The 22,202-nt window shown below is 41.1% G+C and overlaps 1 protein-coding gene across 3 annotated transcripts in view; it reads right to left on the bottom strand.

Annotated features, from left to right (window-relative positions):
• Positions 1 to 703: 703 nt before the first annotated feature.
• Positions 704 to 22,202, bottom strand: part of Lim1 (LIM homeobox 1) — a 36,278-nt gene continuing 14,779 nt past the window's right edge. The window contains exons 3-8 of one of the 3 annotated variants that reach the window (XM_012380231.2): positions 13,416 to 13,648; positions 9,166 to 9,372; positions 6,423 to 6,664; positions 4,017 to 4,302; positions 3,305 to 3,493; positions 704 to 1,827 (exon numbers count right to left, since the gene is read on the bottom strand). In XM_012380231.2, coding sequence (XP_012235654.1) covers positions 1,688 to 1,827; positions 3,305 to 3,493; positions 4,017 to 4,302; positions 6,423 to 6,664; positions 9,166 to 9,372; positions 13,416 to 13,648 — 1,297 coding nt within the window. In that variant the 3' untranslated portion in view covers positions 704 to 1,687. Of the gene's footprint in view, positions 1,828 to 3,304; positions 3,494 to 4,016; positions 4,303 to 6,422; positions 6,665 to 9,165; positions 9,394 to 13,415; positions 13,649 to 22,202 lie in introns of all 3 variants that reach the window. The other 2 variants (XM_012380229.2, XM_012380230.2) reach the window with 2 other exon arrangements.

The following is a 22,202-nucleotide window of genomic DNA, read 5'->3' on the forward strand; positions in this document are numbered from 1 at the left end:
GCTATTAATAAAGATATTAATGTAATAAACAGTCTCCGTAGCGACTTTCTCAACTCTTCGATATGTCATTGTGCGACGAGTCCGCGGTCAAATACCGTGTCGCTACTTATTAGGATAATGATACTGAAATCGATGCGATGACAGGTAGAACGACGTCTGTCAGCAGCGATAAGTATAGAATTGAAGATGGTGACACATACTAATAAAAATGTAAATGACCACTTACCTCATTAATGTCCATCGTTAAAAGGTTTTTTACGATCAATCGTTATCTAAATTATCATTTCACGCGTACACTTTGCTTGTTGATAGTAGGAAATCTCAGATTCGCCACACTAACAGCAATGTTAATCCGTATCACCAAAAAAAATAAAATAATTATTGAAATTAATAAAGCCATTATTGATGCGGCAGAAAAGATACATTGTGTTAATAATTTATAATATTTTTGCAAAAATCAGCCATCAATTATACAAAAATAATTTTTACATAAATTAATATTTTAATTTAAATTTCGTATTTTAATTTAAGAAGATTTCAATTCAATTACTTGATGGATAGTCTCTATTAAAACAGAACAAATTATTGCAGTGTAATACGTTAAATTGTCCATCTTTCCGTGCAACATCAGTCGCATAAATAGGAAAAAAAGAGAAGCCGAACGGCTAGCTAGCTAGAAGGAAATGAAATGCACAGTTTCGTATACGGAAATACGAGGTGGTTTATTATAATAATATTTATAATCGTTATGCGTCGCGGCGGCGCGTCTCTTTCTCAATCTGCTTTACTTTCGGTGTTATTACGTCACGATACATATATATATAACTCTTCCGGTGGCGAGTAAGTCCAGCCGTACGCGCAAAAATCGACTCGCACGCATTTTTCAGCAAAGAGAGAGAGGATAGAGAGTGTTTCTGTGTATTTCTTGTGTGTATTTACATCAATCTCGCCGCCTTAACAAATACAAATTACACGTTTCCTGTTTATATTTATACTTTAATGATAATATTAGTACAGCGTATCCAAGTGTGGATCCGTGTCCGTGTATTCTGTGTACATGTACGTGTGCGCGTGTGACATTGCGTGTTTGTATGTGTCTAGCGATTCGTGTGTCTTTATCAGGTGTACAACAGCAGATATCTACAGGATGTCTCCAAAGTAACGTCGAAAAATAATCAACAGGGAGGGTACAATATTACACGATAGGGACCTTCGAATTTTATACACAATAATAATAATAATTAATAATAATAATATTAATAATAATAATGAAAATAGTAACATCGACGTCGCGGCGCCGAGGAGCGTAATAGTAAAGATAATAGCGTCGACTGCTCGACAACGATAACCGCGAATCAAAACGCGCAGACAACCGCGTTTCGCACGTGTCTGTATTTTACAGAAAAGCGCCGACGATTCGATATTCATAACGATTCGATCGAGTCGATGCGATTGCAAAGTAGGAATAAAAAATACAACGAAAAAGAAAGGGAAACGGGAAGGAAAGCAACGAAACGCCGAAAGCCTTCCGGTCGCCCTCGGACTCGAAATCGCCGCCGCCGCCGCCGCCGCCATCGCCGTTGACTTTCTCGTTCTCGCTTTCCGCTCGGCGGCGCTTTCGCGATTCCGTTCGGTTTAGGCGCGCGGGCGGAATTATTATTATAAGGGACGTTAATTAAAACTCGTACTACCAGGCCAGCCCTTCGCTCTGCATCTGGTGCGGCTCCAGGAACCCGCCGCCCGCGACCCCGCTGCCACCGCCGCCGCCGCCGCCGCCCGGCCCGCCGCCGCCGTTCCCGCCGCCGCTCGGATTACCCTGCCCTCCACCTGGGAACAAGCGAACGCAAACGGCGTCGATGCCAATTAAGATTTAAATCCTGCAATGCAGCCAGCGGCCGGAAGTCCCGCGAAAGTCGGCGAGACAATCCGCCGCCGGCGGTTTATAAATATTAACACGATAACTGTAACACTTTTTATTTCGTCATTGTTATATTTCTTCAATAAATCGAAATGCATATAATAATTGTTCCAATAGCAATAGGTTTAATTCCTCTCTTATCTTGTCTGTTGCAAATTTACTATTCTCTTACCGAAAACGGTAAATAAATACGGTCTCTGTCAACCCAGAAATCCGAGTTTTAACGTTATATATTCACACTATTGTTCATAAATAAATATATATTTTAAACATATTGCATATACGTTAACGTGTTATATAGCTGTCATTTTGTATAATAAAATTACAAAAATATATGCGTCTGTATTTTACGAAAAAACGCAAAACATCTGCAAAATTCTCAAATTCAAGCAAAATTTATATTAAATGTTAAACATCCTGTTTTATACCTAAGTACCGTGATTATTAATGTGGCTATCGCTAATTGCGCTTTCTTCAACAATTTAATGACATACGTGTGATTTGACTGATATACCGGTGACAGTCGGATAAGACACATGTACATATCTGACGCAAGTTAGAAAATGTACTTTTAGATTTTCAGAATTAGACGCAAAAGGTCATGCCATGATTGTCAGATCTCAATTATCCATGCGTCAAGCGCCGAAGGAAGTGACAGTCACGCTGCCATACTTTGTTGCAGAAAATCCTACATAGTTAGAAATCCCTCGCGCATATGTTTCGTGCACGAAATAACATCGCAACTGTGTGCGAATAATAGCGCGATGCGATACGATAAAAATGATACCGCGTGCGAAAGGTTAATAGCAACGTATAATTTTCGTTTCAACGTGAAATGTTGAATGGCGTGAAACAGTTTCGATTCGATATCGCGAGAGACTAAAGCGTTCCTAATTAACACGACACGGCATATTCGATCCAACAAAGATGCATATAATAAATCGTCACGAATAATCGTCACGAAACATACGCGACCAAGTGAATATTATGCAATCCCTATCTTTTCCGATCGTTAATTCGCGCTTACGGAAAATTAAGTCGAGAAAAATAATTAAGAGATATTAATGTAAAAATCCATCTTAATTGAACGGGAAGAACTAAACGTTGAAATTAATATGTTGAAATTAACCGACACCCGAAAGATACGATTCACGCAAAGAACATTATTATTCCGGCGATGCAAAAACATATCTATTTTCTCTTCGAGCCGCCGCATCGCGAATTAATGGTTGCCGCCGCATCGCGAAAATAACGCTAATAAATCGACGCGAGGGCAAACATAAAGTTCGCTCGCGGGCAGGCTCGCACGATCATCGAGGCTGATCAGCAGTCGCGAATCAGTCGGTTTTCGGTGGTAATGGTTCGCCGGGGATATTTCTTTCTTACCTGAAGGTGCCAAGAACTCGCCGGGGCTGCCGCCGGTGGGCGCAGGGGCCCCCTGCCCGGGGGGCCCCGTGAGAAATTCCGGAGGGCCGCCCCCCGCGCCCGGAGGTGGATATTCCCCTGCCACCGCCACTGCCGCTGCCATGCCCGCTAAACTGGCCGGGTCCAGGCCTGTCAGAAACAGATTACGTACTGCTTTCAGAGGGGACCTCGTATCCGCTCGGCCATCTCCGAAACCGGCTGTCATAATTATCGCGGGGGCCTACCTACTTGATTCGAGGTTTATTATAATTACGCGAGATTCCGGGACTAGACTCTCGGGCCCCAGTTTTCGGCGTAGATTTCGGCCGTTTTTGCTTCAAGTCGATGTTTCAAGCGGCAGTTTAGCGTGAGCTTTTATATATTATCACAACAAAACCGTATGATTAATAAAATAGAGCCCGAAGGGAAGATTTAATATAATTAGAAGAAAATAAAATAAGGGTTCTAAATTACTAAAATTTATTAGAGAACGATACCCCGATTCTTTCGCATCGTTATTGCTCGCTATACACAGCGAGAGAAAATTACACGCTTTTCAAATTTCCGCGTCAAGATTTTCTCATCATTTCGAGCGCAGAATTTCTAATATATTTATCCCACGTGCAACAGGAATGTTGCACTAATAATAAGGACGACAATAGTCTTCGTTTCGCGAACGAGACAAAAGACTCACCTGGATTTCCCGTGCCTGCGAAATGCGGCCCGTGTGGATGCGGGGGCGGATGTGCGCCAAAGAACTCGTGATGGAAGGCCACCGGGCCACCGTAGCCGAACTCGAATTTGTCCGGGCCGAAGTACGGAAAACCAGGCGGCGGGCCGTCCTCGCCACCGAGGGCGCCGGGGTTTAGATTCAGCGGGAAGCCACGCATCTTGCGTGAGCCCCCAAAGAAGGGGTTCCTGCCCATCGACGTCAGCTGCTTCAGCCTGCGTTCCTTGCTCCTCTTATTCTGGAACCAGACCTGGAACAGGTATACCGGCCGCCTTTAATCGCTAAATTATTTAAGGGCAGTGCTTTTTTTTCTCTTCTCCCGCTATCTTTCAATTCTGCATAAAATTGTTTCAGAATTATAAAATCTTGCTCAACTAGCTGTATATGTATGTATATTAAATATTTCTTTGTTTATTAACACTTTTTTCCTTCTTTTTAAATTGTTATTCTTAAAACAAGCTGTGCGTATGTGTGATACACAAAGATATATAGCGCTTCGGTTCTAGAATATGAAATATAACTCACTCCACCGTACTTTATTTTGCCCTTTGCGCTTCGGAGCCGTATAAAAGCAGTGGTAAATAATTTTTTATCGGTGATGCACCGCGATTTCACCAGCGGCATTGTTGCGAAATTATTTCGCGGCAAATAATATGGTGTTGTCGCGCCAGGTGAATTATTCTCTGGCAAATGATCTGTTGACGCGTTATTTTTTTTCCTCGTTATTTGCGATAGCGGAGGACTTTTGAGCGTCGCGTCGTTTTTAACGGCAATTTAGAAGCCAGCTACATAAAAGTGTCATATATTATTCGTGCGTTGCCGATAGCAATCGTTATAATAGTTTCTTTGATATCTTTCGTTTCGATATTAATAACCGATTGTATTTATAAGAATAATATTGAAAGTTGTGTAAACAATGCAATATGCAAGGTGTTTGAGTAGTAAATTATTATCTTATAATAAAAGCGTTATGTCTCTTACTGAATTGGATTATTTGAATTATTTAAACTTTAAAATTAGATTAAAAACTTTTAAAATCAATGATTTTTTCAATTACGAAAATAAATAACACCGCCGTGTTTTAATTTCAAATGAGCTTTAGCAAGATTTTAATAGAATTTTTAGTTAAGATTTAATTATCAAAATATATACACTCACCCGAAAAAAAAGCGGTACACTGAAAATGTGGGAAAAATTCATCAAATTTCAACTGACGATAACTTCGTAAATAATAAAGATAGAAAGTTCTATAAAATATGGAAATAAAGCTAAAAATCTCTACTTTAAGAATCAATTTATTTCAATGTTGCAAAATAAATTTATTGAAAATAGCGGATGACAAAGCGCGAGCATGCAAAATTGAAAAATAATGGTTCGAGTTTGCGACGGTGCACGGTATAAACAAAAAATTGTAGCTTATTGGGATCAAAAGCGTACGAAAGTACAGAGTCTCCTCTTTAAAATGCTTTTTTATGCATCTCGATACGATGATTTTTCGCCGAGAGATTCGCATTTTTTTTTGTTTATACCGTGCACCGTCGCAAACTCGAACCATTATTTTTCAATCAATTGTTTTGCATCCGAAGGAGATGTCTGCAGATCTTTTGTGATTTCTCCGCCCTGACTTTTTGTTTATGCTCGACCGCACATTGCGAGAAGAGTGCTTGATTTCATGCAGGCTGGACATATGCAGAATGGAGTACCGTTCTTTTTAGCGACGAATCTCGTTTTTGTCTGTATTCTTCAGACGGACGAGAACGAGTATACCGTCGCGTTGGAGAACGATTTGCAGACTGTACTGTAAGTGAGAGGCCTAGAAGTAAGAATCTGCCTTTTTCTTCAAATGCGAATCTCTCGGCGAAAAATCATCGTATCGAGATGCATAAAAAAGCATTTTAAAGAGGAGACTCTGTACTTTCGTACGCTTTTGATCCCAATAAGCTACAATTTTTTGTCTATACCGTGCACCGTCGCAAACTCGAACCATTATTTTTCAATTTTGCATGCTCGCGCTTTGTCATCCGCCATTTTCAATAAATTTATTTTGCAACATTGAAATAAATTGATTCTTAAAGTAGAGATTTTTAGCTTTATTTCCATATTTTATAGAACTTTCTATCTTTATTATTTACGAAGTTATCGTCAGTTGAAATTTGATGAATTTTTCCCACATTTTCAGTGTACCGCTTTTTTTTCGGGTGAGTGTATATATATACATATTTAAAAGATAGCAGAATCGATAAAGCTGGCGAAAAGTTGATTTTTCCAGTCGTAAAAAATAATAATCGAGAGAAATTTCGCGAATTATTGCACAACTCACAAATGCAACGCGCAAAACGCACAAAGTGATAAGAGAAAAACTTTTTCCACCTGTATGACCCTCATAGGCAGACCGGTCTCTTTCGCCAATTGCTCCCTAATGTGCCTGGTGGGTTTCGGAGTTGACGAGAAGGCCGTCTTCAGAATCTCCAATTGTTTCGCCTTTATGGTGGTCCGCGGGCCGCGTCGTTTCGAACCGGCACCGCCGTCGCCGCTGCCACCGCCGGCGCCGCCATCCGGACTCTTGTTCTCCGTTTGGCTGTCCCTCGTCTCGGGATCGCCATCCAGGGAACCTTCAACCGATCGAAGCCGAGCTGCCGCATCACAATCGTACGACCATCGCCACCACCACCTGGGGCCTATTTCATAAGACTCGCCGAATCGACGGCCGACAAGTGTCAGCGAAATTAGTCATTGCGAAAAGTCTGTCTCCCTCAATAGTGATTTTCACGAGTGTACGAATTTACATCTATCGATTATAACAATGATAAAATCGATTATAATAATAAAACAGCAAATTTTTCAGTGAGACAAAGATATGACTTTTCTGAGATGACTCAGTTCGCTTTCTGTTTTCTAAAACTCTTGAACTAAAATTGCGTTCACAAATTAATAAATATGAGAACGACAGAAAGTAAATTTAAGAATGGAAATTAGTGCAATATTTGGTCTTCATATTTGTATATCTGTCATGACAAATTAAAAATTTTTATCGTACATCGTCGCATTCTTTGCAAGCGATTTTAAATAAATTTCTACATCTAAATTTAATGAAAATAATCATTCTTAAGCTTAGGTTTTCGCATCTCCAACTTTTAACAGATACGACGTTGTCGCTCGTACGTAACTGACAAGTCCTAAGGACGTCAGCGTCTAGGAAAGAAGGCTGACACAATATTTTCAGCGTTAGGCCGCATGTTCATTATTACTCAGCCGTCGATAGCGGAGGGATATTGTCGGTTTCTTAATCCCGAACTATGCGTATCCGCTGACGCGTGACTCGTCGGTAACCCAGAAATAACTTGTCATCCCGAGACACCGAGTCATCCGCGTCATCATTGCGTTACGGGAGTTTCTAAGCAACGCCCGTTGAGTTGCGATCTCTCTTACCGCAATATCGAATGTTTAAAAAGCGCGTTATGTGTGTCGGTGGGAGATCAGAAATTTATCATATACACGCACATACCGGGTGTTTCTATTATATGAACATTGAAGTTTCTGCAAGTATATATTTTTTAATGACAATATACTGTTTCTCCGTTAATTTTTCTGGCAAATTTCATTTTAACACTACTTTCCTTCTCTTCTGTTTCATGATATGAGCGAATGAGAAATTAATGGAAATTAATGAAAATTTCAGAAACTGCAACCGATAATGGCTTCCCGTCCAACTTCTGCGCCGGGGGATAATCGACCGTAGATTCGTCGTGACTGTGAGGCCACGCGGTGGGTCTGGGACACCCCGTGTATCCCGGTATCTTCATCGGCCGGATCGAGGTAACAACAATCGAAGCCAATCCCCCGGAAGCGATGCGAAACCCCCATCGGATTATCGTGGCTGCTGCCGCGCGCGCTGAAAGCCGTACCCCGCATCCGCGTGCACACACGCACGCATACGCGCGCGCACAGTACCACTGTGCACGCACGCACGCACGCACGCACGCACACACGCGCATATAAGACCCCGACTCTCCACGGTAATCTATATACACGTATATATATACCGAGTAGGTCTTAACCACGGGACAAAGAAAATGTTTGGACAGTGTCACACCGCACAACGAGGGCCACCCTACGTGAAGACGCCCCTTCTCTTCTTTTCTCCCCTCTGGGAGCAGAGAGGAAGGGGAAGGGGGGGGGGGAGGAGGACGAGAGACTTGTGCTGCGTACGTGGTGCCCGGCGCGAGGGTGAGGCTAGATGGTGTATAGAGTTGGGGCCGATTGTTATGCGTGCGATAAAAGAGCACAAGCGATATAATGGCTCGACAGCTCCCGCGACGCCCTCGGCGATCGCGATGCCGCGAATTCGTACTCGCGGGATCGTGGAATGGCGCGGTTAATGCGCGGCTCCAAGGGTGGCCTGAACGAGTCAATAATCGATTGCTCTTGATCGAGTTTGCAGAATTGTGGGGTAGCTTACGAGATGCGTATGGTCTTGGTTCACTTGCGCGTCGATACGTATGCGCGCGCGCGCGCGTGTGTGTATGATTTACATGCGGAGTGTATAAACGCTTTAATCGAAACAATACTTGGATATTTTGCGCGTATATCGCACTCTTTACACATAATTGCGCGACGCCGACTTTCTGCGATATTCACAATCTTTTACTGCTCTTTATGAGACTTATATTTCACCCGTTGTTTCTGATTGGCGTTGGTCCTATTATGTTGAGAAGCAATTTCTTGCGTATCTACTATAAAAGTACCTTTTAACTGCGAAATGTTTATTCCATATCGCATGCAAATGCGATTAAAACTTTCTATTTCCAAACTATTCAAGAGTGATTACAATGTGTACATGTAAAATAATCAAAAAAGTTCATGCGTTTTTCGTAAAAGCGCGCAAAATCTGTTTGTAACAGATTTTATTCGTGAAAATAATCCATTGAATTTACAATTAAATTGAATTCTTCATGCGCACATTACAACTCGCACATTATCATTACTACGCGGCGAAAAATATTTGTCAGGAATTCTTATAAATTCAATTCGGGAAAACAGCGCGAACTTCTTTCTAATCAACTTACATTTCTCACCGGCGCTAAATTTTCTTAGCAAGTGGGACAGGACTTACCTTGATCCTCGGAGTCTTCCTGTTTGCAGGGATCGCTTCCAAGAGGTAATTCGCCACCGTGGCCGACGCTCTGGTCACCAGGACCACCCGGGCCAATGTTGTGAGGCCCCAGGTGAGCGCCGCGAACGGCCGAATCGTGATGATGATGATGGGCACTACCGTCCTCGTCCTCGTCTTCCGATCCCGATCCCATCAATGAGTCTCCGCCTGCCGACAGGTTGGACGGTTCTGCTCGTGAACGACGCGAGACACCGGCCTTTTTAATAACATTAACGAACGAACCGCCGACTTCGAAAACAACAACGATTGCTTGTTTTTCGCATGCTTTTTGCTCTTGCACAAAAGTGAAACGGAACACCTCAACATCGTTAACGAGAGATCTAATTCTTTTGATAAGTGACAATTACAGATGCGTATAAGTTGGAAATGTATATTATTATAATCGATTTGAAAACATCTAAAATAACTAATTCATAATGTAGATAAAAAAATATTTACCTCTGCAATTATATCGTCTAATTTAGAAATGATTTCTTCGTCGGATCGCTTCTGTTGCAATTGTTGTTTACTCGAAATCAGTGGCTCAATTTTAAATAATTAAATAAAATATATTGCTAATTATCGTTGTACGGATGTTTTTAACGTAAACAGTTCAATATAGAGTTTGTAAGAGATGTTTATTTATACTTTCGCTTGAAAAAAATAAAGTTCGCTTACCGACGGCAAAGCGAATCCGTATGAGACGCCCAAAAAATTATCAACTTTCCTTCTCTGCACTATAATCAATATTGACATTTTACATATAGCGCAATTAAAAGTAAACTACTTGCGCATATTAATGCCATTGTCCAGTGATTTATCAAGAAATAATTGTTTTTTACAATATTACATAAAAACGCATAATTGTCGTAATAAATTAATGTTGCAAAACAAAAAAAGACCTTTAAACGTGTCCCTTTTTTAATACATACAATCTGAACGGCACAGTTACGTCAATGCCTTTAATATAAAATACGACCGCGAGCGACAAGTAGCATTTTTAGTAATCGACTATTGCTTTCTACATTTAATGGCAGTCTGTTGCGTTGAAATATTTTCAACGAAACCGCAATATATTTTACGGCAAAAACCGTCGAAAAAATAGCGATAGGTGTCTCTGGATATTAATCGTCTCTACGAACATAATTACCGTGCTCTCGGCTCGCGCCGCCGAGAGAGAGAACGATGGCCACGGATTCGACAACCGACAAATGGCCGAGCGGATGGCAGAGATTAATGTTGAAAAAGTGTCGAGCATCAAGACGGTCATGTCGTTTAATCATCGGTCCGAAATCATCCTGAAGGCTCGCGTCAACATTCTGCCCCCAGTTGCGCGTCGAATTCGTTCTCCACGCGATGAAGATTTCGAGCGACGCTCTATACCTGCCTCTATTGTTCTCTTTAGTTATCAATAATCAGTAGTAGAAGATGACAGAACACAAATCAGCGGCAGAAAAAGATTAGATCAACGCAAAAGTTATAACAGTCTAACGCAAAATTTAGCTAGCTCGAGATTTATTTTAATATAATTCGTCCAAGTTTATGCTGCATATGTATTTTTTAACTTTATATTTTTATGGTTTAATAATTTACATTGTACTACTGCATTTTTTATTTTTCCTTATATCATCTATCATTGAACTCTACTCTTATTAATTTTTATTACGCTTCCTCTTTAATAGCTAATTCCTTTTCCGCGAAATCCGACCGGTCGGAAGACCGTCGTTCTCGAAAAATCACGAAATTCTTCCGCGAAACGTCTTCACAAAGTGACATTTGACGCCGCTCCTGGATCCGCAGGTATGCGCGCCGGAGCCTCCTTATGACACCAACAGCGACATCGACGACGATGACGACGGCGCTGCGCGCGAAACTCATCGACGGCGAGTCAGCGGGCCAAATCGGCCGCGGCCAAGGCGTAAATCATTTCGCCGTGGCTCTCTCTCTCCCTCTCTCTTCCTCTTTTTCCGCGCTCGGCGGCTGTCTCACGACATTGTCTCACGTACAGCGAACACAACACGGCGCGTCGAGGCCCCGCGCGCGCCTCTCCGGGTCCCAGGATCCCCGGGAGAAAAAGGCGGCCGGTCGAGAGAGAAGAAACGGGTTGTCGGGGCGTTTTGCGGTTTCGGCGTCGGCAACGGAACGACAAAAGGTTCGCCCCCTGCCTAACGACCTTTCGGTTTTCGTTTCATAGCTTATATACGAGTGAGGCCCTCGTGAAACCGAGCTGTCCCGTCATCTCTCTCGCCCCTTCGCTCGTCTTCTCCCCCTCTTTCTTTTTTGAACTGGTGGCTCACTGGTGGCATACGCGCTGTTTTCACAGCTTACCGCTTTCTCTCTCTATCAGGGTAGAAACCCCCGTGAAAACCTGCCGGTTTCCCTTACCCCGCCGATTCGCTGCTTTCCCCCCTCTCTCTCTCTCTCTCTCTCTCTCTCTCTCTCTCTCTCTCTCTCTCTCTCTCTCTCTCTCTCTCTCTCTCTCTCTCTCTCTCTCTCTCTCTCTCTCTCTCTCGCTCTTTTTTTAGGCCGATCCTGACTCCATAAAATCCGTGGCGGCGTGCGCGTTGAACTGTGACCCCCCTCGCCGGTCGAAAAAATAAATCCAGAAATTCTAAGCCATTCCAGGAACGGATCACGTTCTTCGTAGAAATGCTCGAATTTAACGGAGAATCGATACTTGCACTCGTTTGATATTGAACACAAGTAGATTTCAATGCAGAATGTCGATATGTTTAGCAATTTCAATATTTTCTCGTGGCATTTTTCATATTTCTAAAAGCGTACTGTGTCTGAATATTTTGAACATCAATATTTTCTCTATTTCTACGGCACCAAAGGCATCGTGAGTATCGGCAGCTTTCCAGTTCTCCGATAACTCGGACGGGCTACTTCACAGCTTCGAGATCGGCGAGCCGGCGGTCTGCGCGATAATTTATAGCGGCCTCTCTTTCTCGCGAGCGACGGATAAAATTATTTATCGGCAACGGGAACGGAAACGACGGAGGCGATCGTAAAATGCGCTCGAGATCGGCCGACAAACCCTGGGCGAGCGAGGAGGAGCTGTCGCAATAATACGCTCTCCTGTTTGTCCTCTCTGGACAGCGGCGCCGCGTTCCGGTGACAGCGGCGCGGAGATCGATATAATGGAAGGCGATTGTGCGTTGACTTTGTTTGCGCACCGAGCCAAGCGTGTGCTAAATGCGATTTCGCGCGAATTTTCGAGCCGCGATCGATCGCCGCGTGCCGCTGACAGCCACGTGCCACGTCGAAATCGCAACGCGGCAACTCGCGATGTATTTCGAGCTGCTAAAGACCGAAACTTTAGCCTTTAATGCGACGGTGTTGACGTTTAAAAATACTCATTCTTAACTCGATTTTATATCAAGTATAAATTTATCTTTAACATTATTTCATATTTTATTAATGGAAATGAAGAGTTTATTAAATCATACAAGAGTTTGATAACTCCAAATGTGTTAATCAATTATTATTATGATAACTCCAAGTGTGTTAATCAATTATTATTTTTACGATGCTTAATGATTTCAAGATAATCTTAATGGTTTCAAGATACACGAAATTGTGAAATTTTGTACGCTATGTTTTGTTAAATAACATGCTCGACAAGAAATCCCCCGAAAATTACTAATTCGTATATTCATTAAATCTATATTTATATTTACGCAAAAGCTTTATATTTATGCAAAAGCTAAATACCAAAAAATCGTATCATCGATTAATTGTTGATCAAACAAAATAACTCCAACCAGTCTATATATCAATTGGCAAGAGACACAAAGGCGAACACGAAGGTCGTATGGAAATTCTCGCTAAAGTTTAAATCCTGAGACGAATCGATCTGCGAACGAAGCGCATAGCGTATATAGATGTTACTTTCAAGCGTTCTAGTTTGTATTTTAAATAAAAATTATTGAATTCATTGTTAATAATAAAATAATAATTACAAAATGATAATTTGTATAATTCCTAAGTCACACGACTTTACCAATTTCGCTTTCTGCCGTCTGTTCTTTGTTGTTTTGCGTTTTGCCCTCTCCATCGAACAAAAGATTCAAGTATCATCCTAGCTCTGCATATTAAATGCACGCTCCTTTTTCTCAAGATACGCATCGTTGGTAATCAATGATCACGTCAATGACTTTGTTACGCAGAGACGATTATTAAAAGAGGGTAGTTTCGGCAATGCTCACCGTGATGACCGTGCACGTGATGCGTGTCCGGCAGCGGCTTGCCCGACAGGTAATCCTGCTTGCAAACGAACTTGTTGTCGTCCAGGACATAGAGCTCCTCGCCGGTGCTCATCTGCTTCCGACACACCAGGCAGGTGAAGCAATTCAGGTGGAAAACCTTGTCCCTCGCCTTCCGTACGAGGTCCTGCGGATTTATTCCTTGAAGGCAACCGCCGCACTTGGTGCCGTATCGCCTAGAAGAAGAAACACAATTTAAATTTATCGCTGGTAAGCCGATGAAAGGTAAGATAATGGGCGTGGGTGTGTGAAGCGCCGAAGAGCTCATTATTGTTCCGCAGAAAAGTGTCTCTTCGAATTGAAACTTGTTTCAATTCTGTTAAAGTATAAAAATGTGATGATACAATAAATAGATTAAAAATGTAAAACGTGAAAATGAATAAAACTGGACTGTAAACAAAAATATCTAAAAAATAATTGCGTGAGCGACAACTTTATCGATATATCAACTTAATTGAATTGCAAATTAAACTAATAGCATGTTTATCAAAAAAAAAAAAAAAAATGCAAGTGTACACAACATTTTATAAATTAAGTACAAGATTGAAACGTCGATTGTTTGGCGTCAGCTGCAAGTTTGCATCATGCATTTCCGTGAAGAAAATTTCCGCGTTTTGAACTAGGTACACCGTAGATAATCTTATTTAATTTTCCAATTTCTTTGAGACTTGTCGAAGTTTTAGCAAAACTCCAATGAGATTGTCAGGAAAGGTTGATATTAAGTGTAAAAGGTATCGAAGAGAGGCTTAATCATAAGTATACCTGATTTCGCAATTTTTCAAATTTTTTTCGCAAAGCCGTACTCTATCGTGCGGCGTTGTAATTTCACCATGGAGCGTTAACACAAACCCTTAATCACTAAACCGCAAGTATCGCCACACACCGTGTTATTATCACACGTACGACGCGGCTCTCGACAATTTTTCCCGTAAGATGCCACGGATCATATTTCGCACCTCGATAACAGACTTCCCTCGAAAGATGACGAGGTGCGATCTTTTTTTAATCTATAATTTGCTCCGCGAAATTATAAAACGCGACATGCACAATTATTTTTATAGCATCTACATTAACTGAAGCGCGTAACGTTAAACATTTTCGGCTACCGGAATTAATCATAAGTCAACTACACTCATCGAATGTGAAACTCACGAGTCCTGTTTGTAACTCAGTCGGACCGCAAAAGTCGATGAAAGAAATATAGCGCTTTTAAAGAGATGGCGGTTTAATGTTCCGATCCGGCATAAAGAGTCGAGGCCCTACTGTGTCGTAAAAACGTACCGCGTGTTCGCCCGATTTTTTTTTCCTTCTCGTCGAATCGTTAACCGCCTTGCTTTTTTCAGATGCTTTGCTGATCTCTCGTTAAATGTTCTTCTAGTTCGCCATTATTGCACGGTTGCGTCATCGCAAACTTAAATCGCAAATCGTATTACGGCAACTACAAAAAAAAAGTTATCACAAGAGTTGCAAAATTATATTATAAAGCGAGGGAATTAGATTGCAAAAATGATAAAATTGTATTAGAAGATTATAAAATTTATAATATTTAACTTGAAAAATAATAACATTTTTCAAACTCAGCTTAAAAAAATTATGCATAATTAATTTTAAAAATTACATCATTGTTTAATTGATATACTTGAGATGCAATTAAAGGAAAAAATAAGATTAATAAATAACAAAATGAAATTGATAGAGAAAGAACGCGGAAATTTCGCAACTCTTCCGGCTGGCGCGCGATAGGGTCGCAAATCTGGCCGAAACAATCGTCAAGTCAATACCTATATCTCTGTGACTGTATCATTACGGCGGCAAAAGCTACACTCTTCTAACTAGCAATCCGGATCGATCTAACTATAGCAATCACGCAATTAATTATAGCAATTAGCCGGAGCCCTTAGGGCTGGCGTGTTCCGAAGAGCGGACGTCTCAATCGATCTCTACTCCGACATCGTTTCGCCAACAATAAACAAGCTAAACGCAGATGGCAGATCATTGGAGAGATCACGAAATCAGTCTCTTATTAGCAATTTGGTAGGGCGATATTTATCGACTAACAGCTTTCGATACTTTACAATCTATGTCGTTAATAGCGTCAATCAAAAAAATAGAGATTGAAAAAACATGAAAAATGTTATTTTTTTCAAATGTAATAATATTGAAATATTTTATACGTTATTCGTATGTTTTTCTTTTGTTATCATCAGCGGCATTGCCACATTCATTGACTACTTTATTCGTCATTACTTCCGCAATGTTTTTTTTCGATGTATTTTGATATACTTTCATTTTATCGAAAAATACACTTTTTTTTATTATTATGTACAATATCGATTTTAACACATACAGCCGTTTATGAATTTTCTTCAATAAAAAATATTCAAAAATATTTGCAGAATTATTTTAAAAATGACAAACATTGAATGTATCAGTGTTGCTATCTTTTAATTATAATGTTAATAAGTATGAATTTTAATTACAATATTGTATTTTTATTTTATTAAAAAATAAATTTTTATTGTTATTTGCAAGTTTGATTTTAATACTAACGTTGTTAATAATAGTTTAATAATAAACAGTTTTTAAAAATATTTGTAGAATTATTTGAAATAGCAAATATTTAGTTTATCGGTGCAAAATATTACTATAATGTAATTATTACAATCTATTGCTTTTCCTGTTTCGTCTTTTAATTATGATTTATCGAAATGCCTTTATTATTTCTCCAAATAAAGCGCAAGTTTTATTCATTCATTGTTGCGCGATCGACTATAAAAAGTAAGAACCAGGCATAAAGCGTGTAGAAATAGACGATACAACGCCAGAGAGCTGTAACCCGGACATTGCTTGAGACTCATTGTTAGCCTAATTATTCTCGGTGTACTCGATAGTCGCAGCGCGGTGTGTGTCCGCGCGTAGCGTGTGTATCGACGTGCGTTTGAGCATACAATAAATCCCGCGGAATCTCCTATTATTAACTGCTGCCGGGTACTGTATCAAGCGACCCAATTCGCCACACTTTATTACCGTGGACGCGTGACGCCGACGGAAACGCAAGTGCACCGGTGTCTTGCGGCACGCTGCCATTAAGAAGAAGCGCGGCGAGAAGTTCTCTCGTGCCCTTCCATATTTACACGAGGCCGTCAGTCGATATTAGCAAATTCATGAGCCACGTGAATTGTTAAACCACTGCAAACCGCCCTGTAATTGTATAACTGTTTAACGCGCCGTTAATCCTCGGATGCACTGTTCAATTTTCGACTCTCATTCACTGCAAAGTCACATACAAAGTAATTTAAATTAATAAAAGGGTTTTTATGTTGCGTGGTGTAATTTGACAAATATGGAGCGGAACGAAAATTTTAATAATTCGATGGAAAAGTCGTATGCACGACGAGAAAATCGTATGTGACATATCGATTCCGAAAGTGCATCGGATAACTAATTTGCCATTGAATGAAAATTAAATATTTTAGTTAATAGACGGGAATGCGCTACGTGCGGCGCAAATAATGAATTACAGCGCGGGTACTAAAATGAATTAATTATTAGAACGTACTGAAAATGGCAATTGTGCGCTAGCTAAACAAACGCGTTTCATCACAGGCGTATCTTTTTTTTTTTCAGCCAACGGAAAACGCCCATTCGATCTTAATGAATTTTCCCGAGATTCGTTTCGATATTAATTAATATCGCGCCGCCGTGCAACCAATAATTTGACACCGTCGCCATTTAACAGATGGATAGATCTCAAACACGCGTGAACGGATCGATAATTATTCGTCGCGCTCGTCGCACCCAAGAACCAACACGCAACGCGCAGCTTCTTTCTAGTCTACGTGCCCATTTTGCATACCGCGAGCACTCCATCGAAGTTTCCCACCGCAGCCTTTACAGCCTCTGAAATATTTTACATCTCGCGGTTGATGTGCATCTCGTGAAAAGATAAGAGAGATAGAAAGAGAGAGAGAGAGAACGGCAGAGCTGCGGACGGAAAACGCGCTGTGTATTTCAAAGAGACGGCTCTCTCTTTCCCTTGTCTAGGTGGAGCCCGGTTGCTCGCACACGAGCGGTGAATATCAAAGGTTGCTTCACGTGTCTGCAACATTGTATTCGCGTATTGCGCCGCGACTTGCCCACGTCCGAGCTCCATCGTCCATCGTGCTCAAGCTCTCCAACTCTCTCCTCGTGGGCGAAATAAATCTCTTGTAAAAGTACACCGCCAATCAAGTCAAATGTCAATTAAAAATCTTTCGCGTAAATGGATATATATATATGTATATAAATATAAATGGAATAATAAAAATGTGCGGGGTGCGAAAAAATATCCATCCTTTTCTTTAACTTTATCTTGCGATCCGCTCGAAATCGGTAATGCGTCGATGAAGGGAATGTAGACATAAACATTTTCAAAATGTGTTTCCTTGTAAAATAAAAAAAAAGTTATTATCTTAAAAGTGCACCAGGTTGTGAAATGCAAGAAATAGCTACTGTTAGTTACTGTTACTGTTATCGGCAGGCAGTGCAATTTTGTGCGTCTTGCCCACATCGTTCTGCAGAAAACGGTAGTATGCAAAAGGATCGCTGATTACTTTTATTGCTGCCATAATTTTCACCCGCATCTCGCTCGGACCAATTATCGCAATATCGAACGAGCGACAAGTGTCAGTGGAAACATTGGTGAAGCTTGCTTGAAGATGCTTAGTACAATCGATAAATCCTGACGCTCTGTATATTTTTAGATTTTATCGATACGTCATCGTAACAGTAGTTGAAAAAATGAAGTGAGAAACAATGCAATTGAAAGTTCAAAGTGCTGGTTTACAACAATGCGTGCCTCGGACAGATGTTAACAATCAAATATTAATTTCAACTTTTTTCTTATCAATTAAAGAATGATTTCCGTTAGAAAAAAAATTATCTCGAACTGTAAAAACCATACATTAGAGAGTAAATTATCTTTACGCTCGATCACACCGGCAAATCATTTTATAGACTCCCGATCCTGATCGATATCGATCCCGCTCGGATCGATAACAAGAGCGGGCAGTTCTTCACGCGGAAACCGAGAGCATGCTGGCCCTTATCGATCAACACGGACGTCGGATCGCGTGATTGCGAGACACCGTTCGCTCGCTCGGCGAGAGCATCCTGTAATCAGTCGGCCGGCGCGCTTTTTCTCACCGAACTATCCATCAAGCTGTCCGAATTAACGCTCGGCTACGGTTCGGACGACGAAACTATCATCGCGGAAGCTGCGCCAGAGGTGATCTCAGGCGACTTTCGACGACGAAGACGAGGACAATCACGGCTATCATTACGTCCGCACACAGTTCGGTCTAATTATAGGAATTATTTAATAGATCATAGTGATTAGGCGCGCCCGTGCTGACTTCTGCGGATGCAATTGCGCCTGATGGCGCATCCCGAGAGCCTACGCTGAATCTTTGACGCCCTTCGCTCTTTTGCCTCTCTCAAAAGAAGACAGGTCCGTCGGGAAGGAAAAAAAAAAAAGAGAATGCTGGCAGAAGAAGAAGGCAGGCCGTAAAAATCATTAATAGAAAGGCTTACGTGGTCCCACGCGTGTGTCGGGGGGGGGGGGGGGGGGGGGAAGGCGGAAAAGGGCGGCAGGGGGATCAGGTGGGAACCGGGAGGCTCTCTTAAGGAGGAGAGCGTAAAGAGCTACGGCTGGAATTCTGGCGTGGAGCAAGAAATATAGGACAGGCGGGTTCGGATGGGAAAAAAGAAAGGGGGTGGGCCCGGGGCGCGATTTGCCACGGACCCAAAAGAGCGGGTACGCGCGTGTGTCGGTGTGATACCGCGGACAGACGGACGGACAAACGGTGCGTGTCCCGTGGACACACCACGGACGATTTTGAAACGGACAGTCAAGACCACTGCTTGTTATTCGTTTTCCTTGTGGGAAATCCATTTCAATCGCGGGAGTCGTAAAAGAAAGACGCACTTGCAATTCTCTTCAATTACAGAAAGAAAAATTCGACAAAAACTCCAGTTTTGTGTATAGTCGATAATATTTTTTTTTTTTTCTTGTTACTATTAAATATGGATTCTTATGAGTTTATTTACTTGATTAATAACATTTTCGTATTTGTCAATAAGAGTTTAACTAATGAACTATTAAATATACCGGCTATTTGCTTTTTTTGTTTTACTTAATGATTAGATACTGATTACTTATCGTCTTTAAAGTCTTTTGTATATTATACTAATATAACTGGCACACAGATAAATTCCTCTCTTGTCAATTTAAACTCTTCTAAAATCGATAGAAAAATTTTTACGCTATATAAAAATAAAAAATTCAATGTTTTCGAAAAAAATTCCGAATCGACTATAATAAAAAAAAATGTGCGATATATTATCTAAAAGTGAGCGTCAGCCGGTGTCTTTAACAAATCCCACTGTCCAAAATACAATGTCTCTCGTATCTTCCTAAAGCGTCACATCCCTTTTTTACGCAATACAACCGTGCGAAGATTAGCTCTGTCGTGGACAAGCCGGTTTAACTGGCGGGCCGGCTCGACACAACGCGGAACCGAAAATAAACGTGCAGCATGTGCGAGCGTACGCGACACAGCGCGGATAATCTTCTGCAAATACAACGCGCGGAGAAATAAAAGCGCGTCCGCGCGACGGCGCATACATAACGCGCGGGACATTCCGCCGCACCGCGCCGCAGGCGCCGATATTTCAAGATACGATATTTCTCTTTTTTTTTTTTTCTTCTTTTCCTCTTTTTTTCCCTTTAATCTCCCTTCGGCGTACGCTATCTAACGTACGACAGCAGCAACGAGAAAGAGGGATCACCGGGGGGGACAGAGCGATATAAATTTGCTCGACAACGCGGAACAGACAAGTAACCTTCCACGTGTAACGTAAGATTCTTTCTTTCTGTTTCTTCTTCTTTTTCCCTTTTTATTCTTTCCTTTTCAATTTTTATCATTGTTTAATTTAATTTCCACTTGCATGCGTTATTTATTTTCTTCTTCAATTACTAATTTTTTTCCAAATTCCTTTCTTTAGATGATAATATTAATAAATAGCTTCTGTGATTCTTGATTTCTCACAAAGGATACTATACATAATTTAGATATAAATAAAACATCTTATTAATCTTTACCCAAATTTCTTTCGCGAACTCACGCGTTTCGAGAATAACATTAAACCGTATGTTTGCGATTAAGTTGTCAGCCACGCTACTTTGTGTAAAATTTGTGATTCCTTTTAACACGGATTTAATTTCAAGACAAATAAATCTCTTTATTTATTTGCGTCTCATTATCTTGAATGCTCACGTTTAATTCGCACTTTTAATCCACTCATTATTACATAATTTGAAGAATTATGTAAATTGTATTTGCTGAATCAAAATGTGAACGATGTGAGTACAAGAATAAAATAAAAAAAAAGTATTATATTTATTTTATTAATATATTTATCACTCATCACTATCTAATATATATTTACCGTTATTCGCTAAATTGTTCCATTAATTTGAAAGGAAAGGATTCTCGCACGACAAAATTTCGCACAACTCCTTTCGGCGATAAATACCTTAATATCACTTCAAATAATTAGCGCGATGAGATATTTTCCCCGTTCCTCGTCTCCTCTAGTTTCCTTCTCGCGTTGATATCTCGCGTCGCGAGGGATCATTCGCGGCACGAGCGGAGTCTAATTAGAAGAATCCAATTAGCGCGCGATGTTCTTCCGCAGCGCGGCGATTTCTTCGGAAAGCGTAATCACGGCCATGCGCGGTTCAAGATAATGATAGTCGCCGCCACCTCCGTTTAAAGGCGACTGTAACTCGCCGCTGAATTTTCGCCGACTGAATTCGCGAGATAGCTCGCATGCTTGCCTATCGCGCGGACGGTCTTCCTTTGGTAATCGCGCGAACGTTAATCCGTGAAATATCGGCAATCGCACCCGCGCATTGCGCATTGGAAAGCGCGCATAGCAATAATTGCCGTGATGCACAATTGCATTACGTTTAAAGAAGATAGAAAATAAGAGTATGTTATTTTCTGTTATAAATCTGTGCACACGTTACGCGATTTCGACACAAAAAAAGAATATCTTTCCTCAGAAGCACAATAATGCAATAAATAGAGATTAACGCAAACCTGTCACTCGTACAATAGCATCCCTAAAATTTTCACCACGCGTAATTCGAGTTTTTCGTTTGTTTGCACGCACAAAAAAAGCCTTGCATTCATAATCTCTGCGTGTTACAGTACAATGAGATGTGACTTGTGTGTCTCATTTTAACCGAGTGCGTAACGCGGTAAAAAAAAGAAAAAAAAAGAAAAAAGAACCTCTGCATAAAATTCCAGAGGCGGAGGCGATAAAGGGTCGCCCCAAATTTAGGCCATTCCTCTTTCGTGCCTTCCCGCCTTCGTATAATCGCTTCTTCCTTCGTTCTTTTTTGCTCTCCGCCGCCGCATCTTTCTCGGGATATAATCGCGGTAACGGATTGCATTTTTGGCTTTATTATAGTCCTGTCAATTATATATCATTATTCCACCGTTTTTCAACCGGCTCGTTATCAAGGCATAGTAAATGGATTCGAATCGTTCCATTCTCCTCCATTTCCGTCTATTTCGTTTACCGTGGCTTTATCTCGCTACATTGTCAAGTTTGTCGTCGGCGCGATTATATAGTATTACTTAAACGCTATTTCGGAATGGATTTGTCATCGAGGCATTCTCC

This window comes from Linepithema humile, chromosome 1, assembly GCF_040581485.1.
Source record: "Linepithema humile isolate Giens D197 chromosome 1, Lhum_UNIL_v1.0, whole genome shotgun sequence".
Taxonomy (NCBI): Eukaryota; Metazoa; Arthropoda; class Insecta; order Hymenoptera; family Formicidae; genus Linepithema; species Linepithema humile.